Source organism: Colletotrichum graminicola (assembly GCF_000149035.1).
Source record: "Colletotrichum graminicola M1.001 genomic scaffold supercont1.8, whole genome shotgun sequence".
Lineage (NCBI taxonomy): Eukaryota > Fungi > Ascomycota > Sordariomycetes > Glomerellales > Glomerellaceae > Colletotrichum > Colletotrichum graminicola.
Genome location: NW_007361012.1, coordinates 162,385 through 184,593, shown reverse-complemented (window position 1 = coordinate 184,593; position 22,209 = coordinate 162,385). Strand labels below are relative to the sequence as shown.

At 53.9% G+C, this 22,209-nt stretch overlaps 5 protein-coding genes across 5 annotated transcripts; 2 read left to right on the top strand and 3 right to left on the bottom strand.

The window, feature by feature from the left end:
* Positions 1-184: 184 nt before the first annotated feature.
* Positions 185-1,603, bottom strand: GLRG_02730 (GTPase-activating protein gyp10; the record flags this gene model as incomplete). The annotated part of the gene is made up of 3 exons (XM_008093415.1): positions 185-1,080; positions 1,161-1,316; positions 1,396-1,603. 3 exons carry the CDS (start codon positions 1,601-1,603, stop codon positions 185-187), a joined length of 1,260 nt encoding a protein of 419 aa, XP_008091606.1.
* A 3,002-nt stretch (positions 1,604-4,605) lies between these two features.
* On the top strand, positions 4,606-8,911 carry GLRG_02729 (thermotolerance protein; the record flags this gene model as incomplete). Its single annotated transcript, XM_008093414.1, has 5 exons — positions 4,606-4,839; positions 4,954-6,087; positions 6,141-6,652; positions 6,725-6,894; positions 7,098-8,911. The coding sequence occupies 5 exons, from the start codon at positions 4,606-4,608 to the stop codon at positions 8,909-8,911; spliced, it is 3,864 nt and encodes a 1,287-aa protein (XP_008091605.1).
* A 1,186-nt stretch (positions 8,912-10,097) lies between these two features.
* On the top strand, positions 10,098-13,514 carry GLRG_02728 (translation initiation factor aIF-2; the record flags this gene model as incomplete). The annotated part of the gene is made up of 4 exons (XM_008093413.1): positions 10,098-10,556; positions 10,616-11,134; positions 11,195-13,197; positions 13,268-13,514. 4 exons carry the CDS (start codon positions 10,098-10,100, stop codon positions 13,512-13,514), a joined length of 3,228 nt encoding a protein of 1,075 aa, XP_008091604.1.
* Positions 13,515-14,428: 914 nt separating this feature from the next.
* On the bottom strand, positions 14,429-17,063 carry GLRG_02727 (hsp70-like protein; the record flags this gene model as incomplete). The annotated part of the gene is made up of 6 exons (XM_008093412.1): positions 14,429-14,713; positions 14,778-15,083; positions 15,261-16,713; positions 16,785-16,816; positions 16,907-16,968; positions 17,051-17,063. The coding sequence occupies 6 exons, from the start codon at positions 17,061-17,063 to the stop codon at positions 14,429-14,431; spliced, it is 2,151 nt and encodes a 716-aa protein (XP_008091603.1).
* A 1,932-nt stretch (positions 17,064-18,995) lies between these two features.
* Positions 18,996-21,557, bottom strand: GLRG_02726 (class VII chitin synthase; the record flags this gene model as incomplete). The annotated part of the gene is made up of 3 exons (XM_008093411.1): positions 18,996-21,240; positions 21,301-21,467; positions 21,519-21,557. The coding sequence occupies 3 exons, from the start codon at positions 21,555-21,557 to the stop codon at positions 18,996-18,998; spliced, it is 2,451 nt and encodes an 816-aa protein (XP_008091602.1).
* Positions 21,558-22,209: the final 652 nt, after the last annotated feature.

The window sequence follows — 22,209 nt, the reverse complement described above, 5'->3', positions numbered from 1 at the left end:
AAGAACTCTCGTACTAGAAGACACAGGTATATGTTTTGCAGGCTTGGGAGTAGGCGCGGCGTCGGGTGCTCTTTGTCGGATGAGATATCATGAATGTGCAGGAGTCTTTGACCCTACCACTGGAAATTTAAATTTACATGATGAGACAATCTTTCGAGAGGCTTGAGGCTTTCCCCAGCCCTGTCTAGAAGTTATGCGTCCAGTTCGTTCCATTTGTCCATTTGCTGTACAAATCCACCAGCGCAGATACGGGACTGCTGTTCCGACGGCCTAGATAGACGGCCACGAGGCCGACGACGATGGCCAGTCCTGCTGTGGCAGCACCCTTTCTGTACATCCAGAGCATTCTCATGAGTTTCTGTCGGCGCTCCAGGGCCTTGAGCTCTGCCAGCTGTTTCTGAAAGTATGCATGCCCTTCGTCCATCGTCTGTTTGGCACAGACCTCGACGGAGCGCGCCGTCTTCAGCGAGCTCGCCTCGGATATCCTGCGCCACGCAGACAGCGACTCTGGGGGATATCGCTCGTACAGCGCGGTGGCGCTGGCGATGAGCGACTCGAGGTCCATCTTCTGCGGGACCTTGGAGAGGATGAGATGCAGCATGGAAGGGTCGTCCTCGTCGTTGTCGAAGAGCTCGTCGCGGCGGTTCAGAACAATCTGGGCGAACATGTAGACGCTAAAGACGGGCTCGCGGACGAGGAGGATGTCGAAGAGGCGGGAGATTTCGCCGTATGTCTGGATGTCATGGGCATACATCGTCAGCGTCCCCGCGAGGGCGTAGAAGGGCTCCGTGCCGGCGAGGTGGCGCTTGAGATTCGGGTCCGCCGCCTGGAGAATATCGGGGATCAGGCGCAGCTGGGCCACGGTCGGCTCAAGGTTCGTGAGCATGAAATCTCGTATGCGAAGCACCGAGAGGCGCGATACCAGCCGGGCGCGCCACGGCGGCTCGAGGACAAGCATGAACACTTGACAGATGTCGTGGTAGCCTTGGAAGTAGCAGAGGTATGGGTAGCGGCGTAGAACTTCGATGATGAGGTCCGAGAGTTCGCTCTTGTTCTTTTCGAGTTCGGTGTCGTTCTGGTCTACGCGTTGGTCAGCGCTTGTCTGGGGCTGTCCACCGCTCCTACTACAGCGCGGGTGCGGTAAGCAATGGCCCTCTTACGGTTCGGGTAGTAGATGAAAGCGCGGTTGACATCAAGCGCCACTTGTTCCTCGTCCCTATGGCGCGGCAGGTCCTTCCAAGAACCCTTCTCCTCTTTCTCTGTTGCGACGGTATCCTCGGAACTCTCGCTATCTGTAGGACCTAGGAGTATGGGCCCTGTGACCGACGGCAGGTCTGTTAGCTTCACGACATTGCAAGGCAACGACGCGCAATGGCTGGTGCATGCAGCACTAACAAGCTTTCCTGCGCAAAGCGTCGGTAAGGAAACCGCCTCTGGTGCCAGCAAGGCCCTTGAGAGCTTCAATATTCCTCCACTTGCATGCTTCCAATATATCTTCCGTCTTGCGCTGGCTCGGGTCGACCGTCTCGCCCTGGAGCTGGATATCAGTCACCGAGTCATAGCTGAGGAAAGGCTGCTCGCCAGCGGCTCGATCTGCCTCCATGGACTCGTTCTGGTAGTCGACGTTGTTGCGTTACGGCGCTTCGAGGGGCTTGTCAATAAGGATTCTCGTCTCAGGGACGGCGCATGCATCGTGCGGCGGCAAGCTCGAAAACGATATACAAGGGCCGATGCCACCCGACGCTCGCTGGATGGACTTGAAAGTCCGGGGAGCCTGACGATCTCAAGTGATCAACTGGAGTGGTACGTTTTCAATGGCGAGAGCTAGGATTTGAAGAGCTGTAGGGGGGCAAGTAGAGTGTTACACGCGTAATGTTGTGCAGTAGACTGTAACCCAAGGAAACTGAAGGCCAGAAGCTGTAACTAGAATGACGGAGTTAACTCCACAGCGGACCTCTGTTTCGAACGGCCCGGTGCCTGTGTCGCAAAGCATCCAGGGAACATGCACACACCCCCACCCTCGCCCCCCGGCCTGGATCGACACGACAAGATGCACATGCTCAGCCTTAGGTAATGGATATCACGACCCGTACTGACAGGCGAACTTTATTATCGCCCTTGCGCCCAAAGCATTTGTGCAAGGTCAAAGTGTTGCCCAGGGAGTCGGTGCGGTCCGCCGACGCAAGAGTATGTATGAAACTCAAAAGACACATCGGAATTGATCGCCTCACGCGACATGCAATCGATAAACAGCCAAGCATGTCGCATGTTGGTGCCTTATGGGCCAAGCAAAGGAACCAATAATTGAGACGGTCTACCCGCCTAGGATACGCTACAAGAGACTCGAACCAAGGTCACGAACCTAAGGACGGAAACCCCGCCGTTAAGAAGTTAAGAAACCTGGCTTCAGGCATGGCGGCACGAGCATCCCCAAGCGGATGCGACATCTTCCGCGCAGTGTCTCCCTCCTGGACCGTACTTCACATATGCAAATGAGATGAAGCCACTCACACGGACGACAGGCCAAGGCATCAACTGGCACCTTACGTCCGTAAGCTGGCAATGATATTAAGGATTTTATCACAAGCCGGCCAAGCGGCAAATTTAGACACAATCATCCTCCAATCACTAGCAGATCCCCTCTCCTAAGCCCAGCTGTCAGATCACCTGTGAAAATCGACTCGACGATTAGGTCAAGACGAACATTAATCGGCGTGCTTTGACGCAGCCTCCAAAACAGCACCTCGAGTGAAGATTTGGAGCCTGCCAGTAGCCAGTAGGACACGCCCACATGAGGCTTCTGTCAGCTACACAATGGCATCATGAACGTACAGGCATGCTTGGCTAAGTAGACAGATTCCACCAACACATCTGGAGGTAATATTCGAGGTTTCTCGGGTCAGGAGAGACCAATCGCCTGACCAATAATTAAGCAAGGACCGGCGATGGATTCTGACTTTCTTATTTGGCGACGGAACCTCCTTACACCGGCAACATTGGAGTGTCCCATCCCATTGTTCGACTCCAAGATGGTTGCTGGTGGCGGATGGGGGGTTTCGCGGGTCGACTTCTTCAGCGGCCGCCAGTGTCATGATGTTCCCGTCAACTCACCTTGTTAGTGCTATCTACTTCGGATACGTGCAGTCGTTCCCTTGAAATCATTCAAAACCCTGTCTGCCTAACTATCTTCTGCAGATCACCTGCCTGGCCCCCGTCCTTGGTTGATAGGCACACTGTACATGCAGATAGGTAGCTTCAGACCATACCTACTACCGTATCTTCTCGTTAAATCCGTCCTAAGCTACTGCACGAGCTAACCGAAAGTAGTGTAGCGGCCGCCAAAGAGCTAAGCCTACAATAGAAGGCGGTCCATCCATCCATCTCCTCACCTACTGCTCCAATCAACTTCGCCAACCCATCAACCAACCAAGTAGCCTTGTTTCTGCCGACACGCTAGCCCTCATTCGGCCGTTGCTATTCCCCTTGCCGTTAGCTCGGGCAGTAGCTAAAGACGGATTTAACGAGAAGATACGGTAGGTAGGCACCTATCACCACCGATGTTTCATCGTCTTTCTGGGCAGTACGGACACCTTACTACCAAAATTTTGTCACAATAGAGTGCCTGATTGGACCGCACGTCGCTCGTAGTACCTGGGCAAAGCCCCGGGTTGTTTGGCTCAGAAGGGTGCGTTTTGCGAACCAATTCGCAGACGACGCGCGCGCCCTGGACGGAATGATCCAGATTGTAGACAGCATATGCCCCTATCAAGCTAGGTACCTCAACACCTCGAGTAGTTTGTCGTGTCTCTCCTGAGTCGGCCGAGTGATTAATTGTGTGCATAAGCAGGGTCTTGGGCTAGGAGTGGTGCATCCTTGCAGTCCTAGCTCTGCACCACTGGAACTGGACTGAACTGGCGATTCAGTAGGTGTGGTGGTTGATGGCGAGCATGTGTATAAGCCGAGATGAGGGTCTCTGATCGGAAAGTTAAGTACTGTTCTATAACGCATGGTCTACCTACTCTCAACCACACAGGTGAAGCTGTCCGCTGGCCCGAACCCCGGGGCCTGCCTTGCTTTGTTACCTGACGGATGTTCTGCCTTGTATCCCGGCCATTGGTTCCTTCATGTTCGCTTTCTGATAATGCGTTTTCATTAGCTTGAGCTTTACGCAACGTGGTGCCCCACCGCAGCCGACGTAGTCTTTAAGCTAGCTAATCGGGGCCATGATTACCTACCTACCCTCTCACCTCACGGCGGGGTAGGTACTCTAAACCCAATCTCCCCCGACTGTCGCAACAGGCGGCACAGCTACCTTGTGTATCTCATCTCACCCATACCTATCTCGAGGTAGCTCAGCCCCAGTCACCATCCTGTCGTACGGCCGATACATCCGCATTCTCAAACGTTTGCGATAAATGGCAAAGGACTCTCTCATATTGATTTGAGTCTTTCAAGTCACGAGACCCAACCTTTTGCTCCTCCCCGCGCAGAGCAAGAAAAGCAATCTCGATTCGGTTCTACGGCTGCCATCATTCCTTCGGCCCGCTGTCCTCAAGACCAAGAGCTAGCTGGTTCAACCATGTTGACATAGTACGGTCTGTCGAAATGGCCTTTCAGACGAACGTCTTCAGGAATGGAGCCTGGGTTACGGAAACCATCGACCTCCAAGCTGTGCTAAGGGGCTCAACCGCCACCGCTGCCGCCGCTGCACCCCCTTCACCCCCTGCCCCTCCAAATTGCGGCATCCTGACGAGAACCATCATCGAGAGTCCTATAGCCCGGTGGGTTCTCCCAGCTCGCCTCAGATCAGCCCATCATAACGATGTCGCTTTCGTCGGGGTGAGTCGCTTGCTCTCTCACCTTCCATAGCCACCTACTGGCACGGGTTTGGGGACCTTGCGCAGCTTTAAGTGTGCCGTTTTTCTTGTCGAGAATGAAAGCTCACATAGCCAGGACCGTTACGTGAGCATCAACGAGTTGCGCAAGGATGGCCAGCTCCAAGAGGTTCTTCGAAAAAACGACTTCGGCTGCCGCATCCGAAACGCCTTGGTGATTGGAAACAAGTATGAGCACTTCCGCGTCGTGGCTGAAGAAGCTGGACCCGACCATATCAAAAGTGAAGACGAGGACGACGACACTCAAATGGCTGACATCAGCTCCGCCTCCGCCACCAGCGGCCCCCATGGTCTTTTGCCACCACACTTGCTACTTCTGATCCTCGAGTCCGGTTCCTTCGTTTTCCTCTTCATCAGGAGGGACCTTCACGGAAAGCTAGAGTTCGTCGCCTCGCCCTTCCACAACCCAGCCAGGCGACTAGGCCGCCTAGGATTCCATGTAGCCGTTGATCCTCGATCTCGTTACATTGCTGTTGCTGATGCCCAAAACAAATTCGTCGTCTATGAACTCGAATCCATGGAGTCGATGGGCGACCAATATATGCGTCACAAGTCCATCAGCCCAATAAAGACACACCATCCAAGGGCAATCCAGGGGACAATACTCAAAATGGAGTTTCTCTATCCCCGCCCAGAGGATGAACAGCATGTTATTCTCCTTCTCATCGTTGTCAAAGGCGACAGATCAAAGATGGTTATCTATGAATGGGAACGTGGGGATGACCTCAGCCAGGTACTCGCAGAGGAGAAGCGCGGCCACCGCATAGCACCCGAGCATCGTCTGCCACTTTTGATCATTCCTTTGACAGTTAGAAGCTCCTTCTTTGCGGTATCGGAGCACGCGCTTGGGATCTGCAAGGACCCCCTTCAGGGCCCTCCTGATATCGAGACGATCAACCCGATCAGCCACCCCACCACCCCTTTCCACCATGGAACTGGCGTGCCACTCTGGACGGCATGGGACAGGCCAGTACGAAGACGACGCTACTACGACACAAAAGACCTCATTTATATGGCTCGGGAGGACGGCGTGATTGTCTTCTTTGAGTTTAATGCCACAGACATCCTTAGCGCCGCCATGAATGTTGGCAACTGCAACTGCAATATTTCCACCGCCTTCACCACAATGTACGACGCCTACTCCGATGTTGCTATAGTTGCAGGCGATTCCGGCCCCGGAATGGTCTTCCAGGTAAGGCGGATTTGAAGTGTGATCCCAAAGGCCGCTGCTGACGGACAAGATAGCTCAAACCTCGAGAACCCCTCGTCGAGCTTGGAATCATCCCCAACTGGTCGTGTGCTGTTGATTTTGTCACCACGGATGCTCTAGCTACATGGAACCCTAGGAGCGGGCCACGGGGAAAACCAGTCGTGCCATGGCGACAACGGACATTAGAGAACATAACATCTCCAGACAAGGTCCTTTGCGCATCAGGAAATGGCCCTCAAGGCAGCATCACAGAACTCCGCTACGGGCTTCCCGCCAACATAATATCGTACTTTGAACCGCTACCCACGAGAAGAGTTTGGGTGTTCCGGACCACCGATGCCAGCTGGCCATACCAAATGTTGATGGCAAGCCCTGGAACCTCGGATGTTTTGCTGGTATCCGCCGACCTCTCTCTTGCGGAGATGGCTGACTCAATGTTAACCCAATTCGACACGGCATCCCGAACTCTTGCAGCAGCACAGAGACCAGACGGAACCATGATTCAGGTGTCCGAGAAATACATCACACTGATAAGCCGAAATCACAGGTATGGTTCCAACGGTCAATATCGTGTTACCCTACGATCCCTTAGATGTTGCTAATATCCTTTTATGTAAAGTTCGAGACATAACCTCAATGACTTCACCTGTATCGGCGGAGTAACGGAGCACGCTGCAGTCAGAGATCATCGTGTTTGTGTGTCAACCTATGCTGAGTCTCGCTTTCACATCCACGCATTCCGTACTAGCATTGATGAGCTGTCTCTCACTCAGACATATGCCATCGATGGTGAGGTGACTTGCCTAATACTATGCTGTATCAATGGACAAGAATGCATAACGGCTGGCTTGTGGCGTCAGAACAGCCCTTGGCTAGCCATTTTTACTGCTGATAAGTCGACTCAAGCTCCTCAATTGATACGGCTCGATGGCGGCAAGTGCAACCCTCCTTCTCTCAAACTTCGCAGCAGCTAATGTGACCACCCGTGACAGATGACGAGGGACTCGAGTCCAACGATGGGGATGCAATGGAAATAGCACCGACCGTTGAGCTTGTCAATACTATTGTGGCGATAACTGAATCAAAGCAGCAAACGAGTCTGGTTCTGGGAACTCGCAGCGGCCACCTGATCACAGTTCAACTCAGCGGCGCCGCTCCTTTTCATCGACATCTGTTTAGGGAGAGGTTGGGTACAGTCGCTCTTGAGGTGTTTCCCGTCGACGCGCCGTTTCTCCCAAGCTCGGTCTTAGTATGCTGCAACGACGCTCTGCTTCTGCTGAGAGACTTTGAGACCAGGCGGCCAGGCCACTTCGCCACCAGGCATCGCGTGTGGGTAACTGACCTGAAGCATCCAGCAACAGGTTCGGTACCGGTTATCTCCGCCGCCAGCATACCAACCGACCTCGGCGGCAGCAATCGATTACCCCTGGTTCTCCTTTCAGGGGAGCGTATGTCGTTTACGGAGCTGTATCTGAAAGCTGGCCCGGTTCCAAAAAGTCTGCCGTTGCCCGGAACACCCTCCAAGTTGCTGTACTCCCAAACGCTACAGTGTTTGGTTGTCGCAGTCCAGATTGGACAACATCCGACCATCCTGTTTATGGATCCCGAAACAGGAGATGATCTCTCTCTGCCTCAAGACAAGCACGGCAACGAAACAACATTTATCAATGGGATGGGAAGCCCCAACGACAGGATACACGCAGTCTATGACTGGCTGTTCGTAAGGGATGGGATGACGTTCCATTATCTCATCATCACAACAGCGGGGGGACGCCTCTTGCTTGTGACCCCAAAGAAGGAAGAAAGCCGTGATAGCGAGGGTAACAGGAGAACGAGGATACGGTTTTTCACTAAATACAGACTGAAAGAGCCTGCGCCCATATACTCTATTGTCGGGGACGGTGATGGCATCATCTACTGCGCCGGGAATATGTTGCACTGGGACGTTCTCGATCCCGTCGAGAAGAAGCTCGTCCGGAGAAAGAGCTATGAGCTGAATTCTCCCGCGACTTCGCTGCGGATAGTCAACGGCAAGATATCGGCGCTGACTCTGAGCGACTCGGTAGTGGTCATTGACCACACATCAGAACACGAACACGGCAACATGAAACAGATCCATGCGGACCAGGTCACGCGGAAATCCAGTCACTTCTTCGATGTCGGGGATGATACAGACGAACAGCTAGCCTGGCCAGTGACTTTGCTCACTGGTATGGACCGGCACTTTACGGCAGTGTGGACTCCTTGGAAAGAGCCTCAAAGAGAGTTGGAACTTGTCGCAGAGGGACCACTCCCGGCCAGTGTCAGGAAACTCCAACGGGGCCATGTGCGACCGGAATGGGTTGCAACGGAACATATGCCAAAATACGGCAGCATACCCAGCACGGTCGACGGGGCCGAGGTGCTCGGGGTCTGTCTGGACGGGTCGTTGTTGCACTTCAGCCTTGTCAACGTTCAAGCATGGCGATTCCTTCGCCTAGTCGAGAACCTGGCCTTGAGAAGCCAACGCCTATTTCCGTATAGCTACAAAGTGTCGGTTCAGGGCGCTGATGAATATGATGCGGAGGCAAAGGAGACGCCCAAGTCGATGAAGCACATTGACGGAGACCTGCTCCAGCGGTGCGTCGACTATCGGGCGCTAGAGAAGATGGTATTGGAAGACAGTGATATTGACCTGTTGCGGGAGTATCTGGACGACCTGGATGACGGAAAATGGACGGCATCGTTCCAGGACACCTACGACATTACAAGGTATTTTGAGCTGGCCTACGACATCTTAGACTACTATCTGGCTCCTGTTATTTGAGCCATGGTATCAAACACGGCCGTCCAAGGGGGAAGGTGTGTTGCCCCCTATCCTACGGGGCATCTTCGCCAGGAGCGTCGGGGTAAGAGTCATTAGACGAAGAGTCATCATTCATCTGTTGGTCAACTTCTTGCCTTTGGCCTCGTTGAGCAAGTGTGCGCGGCTGAAAGGGAACGGTTGAATGGGTCTATGTAAGCAGAGAAACCTGGACGTGATCACCTCATGTACCCTACACTACGGCGATGAAGCCAGCTCTCCCTCATAACCTGGTGGGCACTCGAGAACCTCGACAGTTCTAATTGAGTTGCAGAGACAGAGGTCCTAGCGTGGGCACATATGTAGCTTGGCTTCCAGGCTGTGTGCGTCGTCGTACTGATCATTGGAGGTCGGCCGTAGCTGTAACGGAGCATTTCGGGTGGGTGACACTTTTTGATTTTTTTTGTTCGCACTGTGAACGGGTGGTGCATGTGTGTCCTGCCCTACCTTTCCTAACAAGTACTCTCCTACTGCCAGAGACACGCCCCGAACGCAAGGCAAGGCAAGGCAACCAGCCCAAAAGGCCTCGATTGAACACATAACTCTTAGTGAATGGTGCAAAGAGGCTCATGTTCCAATCGGAAAAGAAGGAAGGGTTGAAAACGGTGCATAAAAGTTGTGCAAGTGCGGGTTGGTAGCCCAACCATCACACCTTCGATACCCCAAACCCACAGCACAACGTCCGTCTATTTTACGCACCATGTGCGACAGCACGACGCACCGGACTCCTGGTCTCTGGACAGTACAATACTCCGTACACTCGTCCTTTGCCCCGCAGTGAACCTTTGCCTTTCTCATTTTCACTGCTTGAGATTTTGAACACCTTCAAACGGCTGCCACCCTTCTTCCCTCAACTCGAGAAATACAGACGTACTGCATCGTCCGTATTATGTCGTGTCAGTCCCCACAGGATTTCACCCAGGACTCGGTTTTCTCGCCACCTAACCTCTTGCATCGTTGAAAAAGCCTTCATTGTGCTTCTCTTCTCAAACCCCCCAACCCCACCCATCCTTGGGAAATCCCATCGGTCCTCTACTCGTCACCCTCTGCCTAATATTGCCCACACCCAGCGACTTTTTGCACAGGGCCCAACTTATTAGCAAAGAACCCTCGACTCGTCCACACTATTCCAACGTCAAACACCGCCAAAATGCCTCCCAAAAAGAAGGGAAACAAGGCTCGCGCCGACGACGACTGGGAGAAAGAGCTCGGCGAGACCATCGCCCCCGCCGCCGCCGAAACCTCAGAGACTGCTGCTGAAAAGCCAGCCGAGGAGGACGAGAATGAGGCCCCCACCGGTCTCATGGCCACCATGCGCAAGAACAGAGAGAAAAGAAAGAAGAAGGGCATCGAGGAGCCCCCCGCCGCGCCCGAGCCCGAAGCCGAACCTTCGCCCAGTCTCGCCGAGAAGGCCCCCCAGGAAGCCACCATGGAAGACGAATTTGCCTTGCCCGAGAAGAAGGGCAAGGGTGGTAAGGGGAAACAGGCCGCCGCCGCCGCCGCCGCCCCTGCTGCCGGCGATGAGGATGACGGTTCCGGCCGCGTCCTGACCAAGGCTGAGAAGGAAAAGTTGAAGAAGGAGAGAGAGAAGCAGCGTAAGAAGGAACAGGTGAGTCTACATTGTCTCTCCCCGAGCTATGTGCATTTTACTAATGTTGCCATGCACAGGCTGCGAAGAAGAAGGGCCCCGCCCCTGCTGCGAAGGCCGAACCCGCCAAGGCCGCTCCTGAGAAGAAGGACTCTCCAACGCCCGCCGCTTCTGCCGTCGCCCCCCCGCCCGCCGAAGAGAAGGGTGGTAAGAAGAAGAAGATCCCCGCCGCCCTTGCTGCGCTTCAGAAGCAGCAAGAGGAGCTCCGCCGCCAGCAGGAAGAACAGGCCCGCATGGCTGAGGAGGAAAAGAAGAGAATCGAAGAGGAGGAGCGTGCCATGGAGGAGGAGAGGAAGCAGAGAGAGGAGGCCAAGGCTCTCAAGAAGCAAAAGGAGAAAGAAAAGATCGAACAGCTCAAGAAGGAGGGCAAGTTCTTGACCAAGGCCCAGAAGGAGGAGAAGGCCCGCAATGAGCGTAAGCTCCAGCAGATGCTTGCTGCCGGTATCAAGGTCGGTCCCGCCGACGAGGGCGAAGGCGACAAGAAGAAGAAGGTTGTCTACGACAACAAGAAGAAGGGGGGCCGCAAGGCGCAAGACAAGGTGAGTCTCACATTGTTGTTACCCTCCACAACCCCCAAATATCTAATATTTGGGCTTTAGATCGACGAAGAGAAGGCCCTTGCCGAGGCTGCCGAACGTGCCAAAAAGGAGGCCGAGCGACTCCACAGGGAGGCGGAGGAAAAGGCGGCCAAGGAAAAGGCCGAGGCCGAGGCCGCTGCCGCCAAGAAGAAGGCTGCCGAAGCTAGCGATCTGGAAGACGACTGGGAGGCCGCCGCTGCGTCTGACGAGGAAGATGTCAAGGACAGCTGGGACGCCGACAGCGATGAAGAACAAGAGAAGAAGAAGGCGGCCAACGGCAAGCCCACCGAGCCTGTTGAGAAGAGCGAGAACGATGAGGACGAGGACGATGACTCGGGATCCGACTCGGAATCCGACTCCTCTGAAGAGGATGAAAAGGAGACAGCGGCTCGCCAGGCCGAACTTCAGCGCAAGAGGGAGGCCGCGGAGCGCCGTGAGAAGGCTCACCAGGCCGCGCTGGCGGCGCAATCCAAGGACAACCTCCGATCTCCCATTTGCTGTATTCTTGGCCACGTCGATACTGGAAAGACGAAGCTTCTGGACAAGATCCGTCAAACCAACGTGCAAGAGGGTGAAGCCGGTGGTATCACTCAACAGATTGGTGCCACCTACTTCCCTGTCGAGGCCATCCGACAGAAAGTGGCTGTCGTCAACAAGGACGGTTCCTTCGAGTTCAAGGTTCCAGGTCTGCTAGTCATCGACACCCCCGGCCACGAGTCCTTCTCCAACTTGCGTTCTCGTGGTTCGTCGCTCTGCAACATCGCCATCCTTGTTGTCGACATCATGCACGGCCTCGAGCCACAGACCTTGGAGTCGATGAGAATGCTGCGTGATAGGAAGACTCCTTTTGTTGTCGCCCTCAACAAGATCGATCGTCTGTACGGCTGGAAGAAGGTTGACAACAACGGTTTCCAGGAGAGTTTGGCCTTGCAGCCCAAAGGTGTCCAGAACGAGTTCAAAAACCGTCTGGAGCAGACCAAGGTCGCCTTTGCCGAGCAAGGCTTCAACTCCGAGCTCTTCTACGAGAACAAGTCCATGGCGAGGAACGTCTCTCTCATCCCCACCTCGGCTCACACTGGTGAGGGTATCCCCGATATGTTGAAGCTCATCATCCAGCTCACCCAGGAGCGCATGGTTGGATCCCTCATGTACCTTGCCGAGGTCCAGGCTACCGTTCTTGAGGTCAAGGCCATCGAAGGTTTCGGCATGACTGTTGACGTTGTCTTGTCCAACGGTATCTTGCGCGAGGGCGACAGGATCGTCCTGTGCGGTGTTGAAGGCGCCATCTGCACAAACATTCGTGCCTTGTTGACGCCTGCGCCGATGCGCGAACTGCGTCTCAAGTCCGCATATGTGCACAACAAGGAAGTCAAGGCCGCTTTGGGTGTCAAAATCAGCGCCCCTGGCCTCGAGGGTGCTATCGCTGGTTCTCGTATGCTGGTTGTTGGTCCCGACGATGATGAGGACGACATCATCGACGAGGTCGAGTCCGATCTCGCCACCCTGTTCAGCCGTGTCGAAAAGACTGGCCGTGGTGTCAGCGTGCAGGCGTCCACTCTTGGTTCCCTCGAGGCTCTGTTGGATTTCCTCAAGGACTGCAAGATTCCCGTCGCCAACGTCGGAATCGGTCCCGTGTACAAGCGCGACGTCATGCAGGCTGGCATCATGCTGGAAAAGGCGCCCGATTATGCCATCATGCTTTGCTTCGATGTCAAGGTCGACAAGGAGGCACAGCAGTATGCTGATGACGTCGGTGTCAAGATCTTCACGGCAGACATCATTTACCATCTTTTCGACGCCTTCACCAAGCACATGGCCGAGCTCTTGGAGAAGAAGAAGGAGGAATCCAAGATGTTGGCCGTCTTTCCCTGCGTGCTCAACACCGTTGCCGTCTTCAACAAGACCAATCCCATTGTTGTCGGTGTCGATGTCGTCGATGGCCAGCTGAAGATCAACACGCCGATTGCTGTTGTCAAGAATAATGCCGTGACCGGCATGAAGGAAGTCATCAACTTGGGCAGAGTGTAGGTTTTCCCCGCGTCCTTGCTTGCAAACCATCTGTCCCCCTCACAGAAAATTAACCTGAACCATTAGTACGTCGATTGAGCGCGACCACAAGCAAATCCCCGTCTGCAAAAAGGGCCAGCCCTCTGTTGCCGTCAAGATCGAAATGGGTGGTCATCAGCCGACTTACGGCCGCCAGCTCGAGGAGTCGGACACTCTATACAGTCTCATTTCGCGTGCCTCCATTAACACCCTGAAGGAGTTTTACCGCAAGGACGTCAGCAACGACGAGTGGAACCTTATCATCAAGCTCAAGCCCCTCTTCGACATCCACTAAATACGAGCAAGAAAACCATTCCCCCTTTCGTCTCCCACCTTCTGGGAGAACGACCGTGGCCTCTGTCTGTCCGAGTCGCGTGATTGATAGAGAGTGTCTGCGAGGGCGGTTTCGTTTTTTGCGTCATGAAGGAAAACTATATTTCTTGGTACGGGGAGAAGGTGGAAAGGAAGAGAGGAAAACCCCTGGCTCGGTTATGGCTATGGCTATTGGGGAAAGTATTGATGATGGACGAGTAAAGAAAAGAAGAAAAAGGGGGGAAGCCCTCTCTGGTTTTGTGTATGATCATTTATTTACCCCATCAATCTCGTGCATCATGTCTCATTTTCTGGCTGTGGTTGTTTTATCCTCTTCTTAACCCCCCCCCCCCCCCCGAATCTACTCTCGAAAAAGGCGTTTGGTATGGTGCTGTGTGGTACAGTTTCAAACCAAGAAAAATCTTGGAACCATTCCTAATTCCTACCTTGGCATAAGGTCTAACGCCGTGGTGAAGCGAGGGCAAACCTCGCGCTATTCAGTTCTCGCCGAGTTGGTTGCACAGTCAGTCACATCATACGTTTAAACACTTATAGAAGAGGTGGACGGGAGTGGTGATGGCCGTCGGCATGTGGTTATGATGGCTTTGTTTTACTATTTTATGACGGACCTCCCAGTAACACCTTAGAGTGTATTTGAACCCTAGAAATGGCGCGTAATCACGGGTAAGTCATCTGGACGCAAAGGCAGCTGCTAGCTTAGATGTCATCAAAGGTCATGTCATTTCTCTCATTCCATGATAAACCCGAAGCTGCTCTAGCCTGATAACCCTATTCCGACCCGAAAGAAACCGTAACTAGGGTCTATTCTATCGTCTTCGGTTCTTCTCGCTTTTCTTCCGTTCTCATTCAGGCGCCGATCTAATCGACGGGGTCCCCTTATTTCGTGGCCTCGCCAGCCTCCTCGCCCTCGGGCTTCTTGCCATCGGCATCAGTCATCTCCTCATCCTTGGAAGCCTTCTCCGCCTCGGCGGCCTTGCGAGCCTCCTCTTCAGCACGCTTAGCAGCCTTCTCGGCGTCTACCCTCTCCTGGACGAGGCGACGATCCTCTTCGACCTTGTCGAAGTGGCGCTGGATGATGGGGCCAGCCATCGCGCGGATCTCGTCAATCTTGGCGATGTAAACGGCCTTGGTGGTGTCGTCACCCTCATCGTACAGCCAGTCCTGTTGTGAGCGATTAGCAAATTGTTGCGGAAGAGCGTGGGTCTCGCGGCTACAATAGACTTACCTCAGTCTGCTCAAGCTTCTCCTTGATCTTAGTCTTCTCCTCGTCGCTGGCGAACTCGGCGTACTGGTCGTCGAGCTTGTTGCGGAGGTCGTAGATGAAGGTCTCGAGCTCGTTCTTCTTCTCCTCCGTGTCGGCAACAAGCTTGTCCTCCATGACCATGGCAGACTCCTTTTCAAGCAGCGAGGTTCTCGCCGAGTCGGACAGAGACGCGGTGCCGCTGACAATAGGAAGATCGCCCTTGCGGACCTGCTTCTTAACCTTGCGGATCTTCTTGGGGGCTTCCTCCTTGTTATCGGTCTCCATGGCCTTTGGGGGTGCATGTGTTAGCTTCGATGTTTCATCATCGTCCTCCACGAATGCGCAGGGCGGGGATTGACTAGACTTCGGGTCGATACCGTGGCGTCGACGCTTCAGCGGCGACTCCATGCTATCGCCCACCGCGGCAGAGGACAAAAGTTCAGAACGAGACGCCGCAAAACTCACATCAGGGTCCTTCTTCTCTCCGTTCTCCTCCTCCTTGACCTCCTCCTCAACCTCCTGGTCCTCGACGTAGTAGCCGCTCTCAACGTTGAGAACACCGTGAATGTTGACGCGCGCTTTGAGCTTGCAAATCATGAAGTCATCCTTGCCGTCAGCCTTGACGCCCTTGACAGAGAAGCGACCGATCCAGGGGTTAATCTTGCCAGGGAGATCCTGGGGCTTGGCATAGCGAGCCTCGAGGTCGAAGGGCTGCTTGCGGTAGAAAGTGAGAATCTTGGTGGATGGCAAGACGTTGCCGCGGTTGAAGACGGTCAGGCTAGTATCCTCATCGGGGATATCGGGGGCCTTCTCCCAGGTGAACTCAATGGGGTAACTCATGATGTCTTGAACAGTGAAGTCACGGACTCTGAAGACGGGAGACAGGATGGCACAGCTGAAAGCGGCGCCACGAGCAACAGCCTCATCCTGGTTCAGGGTGAAGGACAGGGTCTTGCCGAAGAAAGCCTGGATCCTCTCCTTGAGGGCGGGGACACGGGTGCCACCACCAATGACCTCAATGACGTCAATATCATCCTTGGTCAGCTTGGCCTCGGCCAGAGCCTGCTCAAGAGGCACGTGGACGCGGGCCAGCAGGGGCTCAACCATGGCTTCAAACTCCTGACGGGTGATCATTGCGGAAACGTCCACGTCGTTCATAATGGATTCGATGTTGACGGGGGCCTGCTGGTTGGCAGACAGGATCTTCTTGCACTTCTCGGCGGCGGCGATGGTACGAGCCATGGCGCGGCCGTTGGAGTGGATGTCGATCTTGTACTTGCCGTTGAACTCCTTGCCGAGATGATCGACGAGAGCCTTGTCAAAGTCGCGGCCACCAAAGTGGCGGTCGAAGGCAGTGCCCTTGACAGCGAGCTCGCCCTTCTTGAACTCGACGATGGAAGCAGTGTAGTTGCTGTGGCCAATGTCGATGAAGGCAACGCGGCGGGGCGGCTCCTCGGGGGCGGGGAGGTCGAGCTTGGTGATACCCCAGCCCAGAGCGGCAGCGGTAGTGTCGTTCATGAGGCGGAGGAGCTTCAGGCCGGCGATCTCGGCGGCGTCGATGATAGCGCGGCGCTGGATGTCGGTGAACCAAGCAGGGACGCTCATGACCAAATCAGAAACCGGGAGCTTAATCTCGGCCTGCGTCGTCTGCTTGATCTTGCTGAGGTACATCGCGATCAGCTGGGTGTTGGTGAACTTCTCCTTCTTGCCAAGGTAGTTGACCTCGACGCCGACCTGGCCATTGACATCGACGAGGGGAGCAGTGATGTACTGCTGCTCGAGCTGGGCATCGGGGTCGTTAAAAGCGCGGCCGGCAAGCCGCTTGATGGAGGAGACGGTGTTCTTCAGGTTGGAGATTTCTTGCGTCTTGGCACTCTCGCCGAGGTATCGCGACTTGGGCCCAAAGCCCACCACAGACCTACGGATAACGGTCAGTACAGCTGGAAAAAGGTTGTATATAATATAGGCTGGAATCCGGACGGTACGTACGGTGTGGCTCGGTTAGAAACCTCGTTGCAGATCTAGATTACCAAAGTTAGTCGTCGTCGTTGTTCTGTGGCAGAATGTAGAATTTTTTTTTGTAAGGGGAGGGGCAAATGTTGGGTACGCACCACATCGACACCACGATTTCTAGCGACGGCAATAACCGTCTTGAGGGTTCCGAAATCTACGCCTGAAAGCAAAAAGAAAAGTCAGCCAATGCTCCTTCATGTGTTACGTCGACAGGCGACGGAAGCGGGGGTGCGCAAGCATACCGACGACACTCATGTTGGGTGGTTGTGTTCTTTCTAAGAATATTGTAAACAAGGGTCGTCTGGCGGAGTTTTGGTGATGGCGGGGTTGCGCTCACAACAACACTCTAGAGAGGGGGAGAGGGGTGAAAGATGCAAATCGAGTCGAGTCGAGCCGAGTAGTGGTTGATTATCCGACTTGCTGGAAGGGTATTTTGCAAGCGGTCGAGTCGAAAGGAGAAAAAAGATAGGACGTCTCGTTTGGAAATGATGGGGGAGGGAAAAGCAGAAAGCAGACAAAATGCAAGGTTTAAGAGTTTGTCGATATGCAAGAGGGCCTGAAGGTGGGATGTGCGGGAGGTGGGCAAAAAAAAAAGTTGCAGTGCACGCAGTTCGCTCTAGCGTAGAGTTGGAGCCTGGCACTGTACGGATGGGAAGGCGAGGCAGAGCGGTAAGCCCAAGTGGCCACCTTTATTGCTTGAGGCGAGAGGTGCTATGTGCGTATTGGCCCTGGTGCCTGGTGCTGTTCTTTGAGAGAGATGCGCTACTATTACACGATACCCAATGGTGGGCCTGTAGCGTGTGAGACCTCAGTGTATGGAACGTATCTTTAGTGGACGAGAGGCGGGGTATCTTTTCTTGTCTTTCTTTTTGGTAGGCAGAGCGGGGGAGCACCCCCTCCGGCAGAATTCTCACAGGCATCGCGGTCGGGGCGCTGATATAGCAGTGGAGGCCGAATAGAAAAGAAGATTCTCCTTCGTTCTCTGTCGTTCCGCTGACGGCCCTTGTCCAGGTTGTTCGCTGTCCCTCCCTCACGACCTGGTGTAGGTACCTCCAGCCGCCCTGCCCCTCCATTGCCCCACCCCCTCCACCCCTCATGACTCCTTCTCTCCAACTGGCGGGTTCTGGGGCCTGCTACGTAGAGCCTGGCGAGGCGGACAACCAAGGCAAGGAGAAATATGTACGATAGATATGGCATGGCATTAGGTATTGCAATCTTGCTACCTGGCTGCACCCGCACAAATGCATCCAATCCATGTACCTTTTGCATCCGCGGAAATCGAGAACAATCCCGAGACATGTCAGGCTCTGTCTGCTCCGTCCCTCATGGCCCAAAGTCTGACACAAAGTGACCACATGTCACAACTGCACGGGTGGCCATGAATATTATGTCAACATCAAAGGCAATTGAGTTTCGGCCGAAATGCTCCGTATCAGCTCGTCCCTCGACATTCCAATACCAATAATAATTATGGACCATTACCACTCGAAAATCACCAACTTGTCTGCTTTTCGCAACCCCCCCCCCCCCAAGGCACCTACACTACTAGTACGAACGGCGTCACAGCAAGCCCACTCCACTCCACATGCACTTATCTAATCTAACATTGGCGATACCCCACGATTGAGTAATGCCTTCTGCTCTATGCCACGATTGTTACCACACCCATTCCCCCAGCCTTTCCATCTTTACCTGAGCTGGTACCTCAAGACATGCAATCACTGGCGCGAAATCGGCATTAGACACCTAGTGCCCATGCGGTACTGCTGCCAGCTCCCTTCAGAACCTGGGGAGCCGTCCGACTTTCCGCCGTCCAACCCCGATGTTACCGGTTTCCAAGATTATGGCTGCCTCAAAGCGACATTTCATTAGGTAACTCTTGCCAAATAGCTGTCTGCCTATGGTTTTCCTCCTCTCTGATATTCACGCAATCAGGCTCTCCGATTCCCAGTTTTTTCCTGCAATGATGGCACGTGGGTAAGTCGATTTGGTTATACAAAATCAAAGGCAAGAAAATGAAACTAATAATAGTAATAATGATAAAGAGCAAAGGCAAACACGAAGACGATGTGCTTCCATTTTGGCCTGCATCCCCCACCACTAGGAGGGCCCTACCAACGCCAGCAATTATGCATATATCCATGCGGTGGTGAGTTTTGTATTCGTGTTGTTCCGTCCATCACCGTTCTATGGTCTGCCCTTGGGCGAGTTGTCGCGGGTGTTCTTACCGCTGCTCGAACTCTCGCCCTCGGATGGGACGTCTTCGAGCTGGAATGTACGGACAAGGCTGGCCCGTGCAAGTGGACTGCGGCCGCCACGTGCTGAATGAGTTGTTGACATTGGGTGCGTCGTCGTTGTCATCGTGCTCGGCGCTCCCTGTCTTGACGGTATAGCGTCTCCGGACTGGAGTCGAGCGGCGCTGTTATCAACATAACCCAATCTCACGTTGTCCGTGTACTCCTGATCGCCGCTGCCCAACAAGTCTAATCCGCTCTGGAATCCGGCTCTCTTCATCTCAGCATCAGAATACTCATACACTCGGCCAGTCGTTGTCGTTTGAGCCCCAAACCGCTTCGAGTTGGCCAAGAATTGGTTGAACTGGCTATGCTGAGCGAGCTCATACTTCTTCCTGTCCTCATCTCCCATAAAACTCTCCACACGACGAGGCACGTAGACCGAGTTACCGGCAGTCTGCGCCGACACCATACTATCGAATGAATCGCGTGACTGCAACCCCCATCCATTTGGCCGATTGACAGCGACCCGGGAGTCGTCGGCGTTGACGTAAAACCCACTCGACGTCTTCTCTCTGGCGGCAAAGCGGCCTTCGATATTGGGTGGCGGCTGGACCACACTGTGCTTGCGGCCCATGGATCCCATCACGCGCTTGCCGCCGGCAATGCTCTCCTTTCTGGCTACAGCAGCGGGGATGAAGGTTTCAGGCACGACGTTGAGGTCGTCCCCGGCCTCCTCGGCTTGCTCGATGGCCTGCTGGGCGGTAGTAGAAGTATCGGCGGTAGCGGCGTCGGCTCTGGGCCCTCCCCAAGTTCTTTGTCCAGCAGTGAAGATACCGTAGACCATGTAAAACCAGTTGAAGAAAGGGTTGAGGATGAACATGACCGGGTAGAGCCAGATCTTGAATCGCCTAAGCTTTGCACCAAAGTACAGCATCATGAGCCAGTTAAGTCCGAGCGAGATGGCGATGAAACCGACCGGCAAGTTTTCGACTTTCTTCGACGTGGTGATGATGGCGAGTACCATGATGAAGAACAGCAGAGCCGTGGTACGAATGGTGTTTTGCATGAATCGAACGAGAACCAGGATGGGGTACCGCCTCCAAAGGCGCCAGTCAGTAAGCATGCATACTTCGTTGGAGAGGAAACCCAAGAACCAACGTCGTCGCTGCTTGATGAGTGACTTGTAGGTCTGCACGGCCTCGGTCTTGCAGAAAGCTGATGTGCACATTTGGATTTGGTAGCGCTTCTTGGCTCCGATCATGAACAGATGGGTAAGCCAACGATCCTCTCCAAGATGGCACTTGGCAAAATCGAAGAGATCCTCGCACTGCTCGGCTTTATCGGCAAAATAATACTTGGCCATGCGACGAAAAGCAGAGAATCGAAGCATTGTCAACGCACCGGGAAGGCAGGTAACAGCGCCGCATCCCGACTCGACAGTACGTTCGAAAAGCTGACCGTGGATATATTCCATGTCTTGGAGTAGAGTGATCAGGCTATGCTTCTTAGTCGTAGACGTGATCACACCGGTCATGGCCAGCATGTCCCTGCTGTTGCCGGGACTCAGTTCCATGTCGTAGACGAAGTTCTGCAAGCAGGTAGGATCAAGGATGCAATCAGAGTCGATAAAGAGAATGAAGAGGTTGTCGTTTCGCTTGAGGTAGTGCTCGTATACCTTGTCGATAAGTTTGAAGGTGGCCTTCTGACAATGGCGCTTTCCACCATGCGGGAAACGGGAGATGGTGATGCGGGCGGATTTGTAGGTGACGTCGATACTCTTGGGATACGTCTCGAGAGTCAGGGGGACTCCCATCTTGTCAAGTGTGTTCAAGTACAGTTCATCCTCCTGGTCACCGTCAAACGACAAGAAAACATGAATGCACGACGGCGGGTAGTCGCAGTCGACGACCGAATTGATGGCAACGACAAGGACATCGGGGTCCTCCTTGTATACTGGCATAACAATGACGACTTTGGGGGCCGAAACTTCGTCGAGAACCTGCTTAATCCTCTTCGTTCTGCCAAGCTGGTTGGTGACCAGCTGGTAAACACAGAACAGCCAGGGAATTGTGAGCAGACCAGCGAAGCTCCAAAAGGCAAACCATTGCAGGATGTCGACCATATTTTTTGGCCAATACTTGACAACAGCACTGGGTAAGGGCAGTGTGACGATCATGATCGGAAGGAAAATGGCTCTGGTGAAAGTCAGTTTTGCAAAGATTACCGCGGGGTGTAGGGTGAAGTCGGTCGCTCACCTGAAGCATGTGAATAGGACGCCAACAATTACGGCCAGAAGTCGAATGGTCCAATGTTCGGCTTTGATAAAAACCTTCCACAGACAGTACAGAAATGCCGCGATCCATAGAAACCATTCAAGAACGGCCGCCAACATGACCAAGCCCACAATGGACGTGTACACGATCTACACAGGGAGTCAGCAAACAACCCCAAGTCGATGTTCAGCAAAACTCACGTCCTTCGGCGCCCAATAATTCTCGTCTACGTCCGCCATGTTGGTGAGTTATTGAGTTGTTTGTGTGGGAATGGCTCCTTGGTCGACGAGCTCTGGAGGCTCTGCTGAGAACCCGAGGAGGGCAAGAGGCCGAATGAGCAACTACCCCTCAGCCAACCTAGAGAAACCCAGGTCGCGGTGAAAGAGATGAAATCCTTTGAGTAGGGTACGGTGTCGTCGGGTGCTTGCCGCTCGCTTGCTCGGTGTGTAACGACTTGAATAATGGTTCCTTTGAGCCCAGTAGCACGGGTAGGCCAGACTGAAAAGTTCGCTCCGGGCGTACGGAGCAAGACCGTCGGGAAGGAAAGATTGGTGAGGTATTTGTGGTAAATGGGTACCACTTGGTCCGTAGTGTATGTGGGAATGCTTGCCTGTTGGTCAAATATGAAATTAGAATGAAGTATCTCCGAGAAACTGGAGGGGGCAACTCGCCTTCCGGTACCAACAAGTCCTTTTACCTTAACCACTCAAACCAAAAAGAAAAAGCTTGATCGCGATGGCTTGGGATCAAGTAGGCTCTCGTGATATCAACGAATGCATCACAGATGGGATCAGCTGAAAGGACAAAGAAGGTGCGGGGAGCGATGAAGACTAATAGTCGTGTCGAGGAGGCAAACAGACTGGAGGCACTGGCCGACTTGTACCCTTTGGG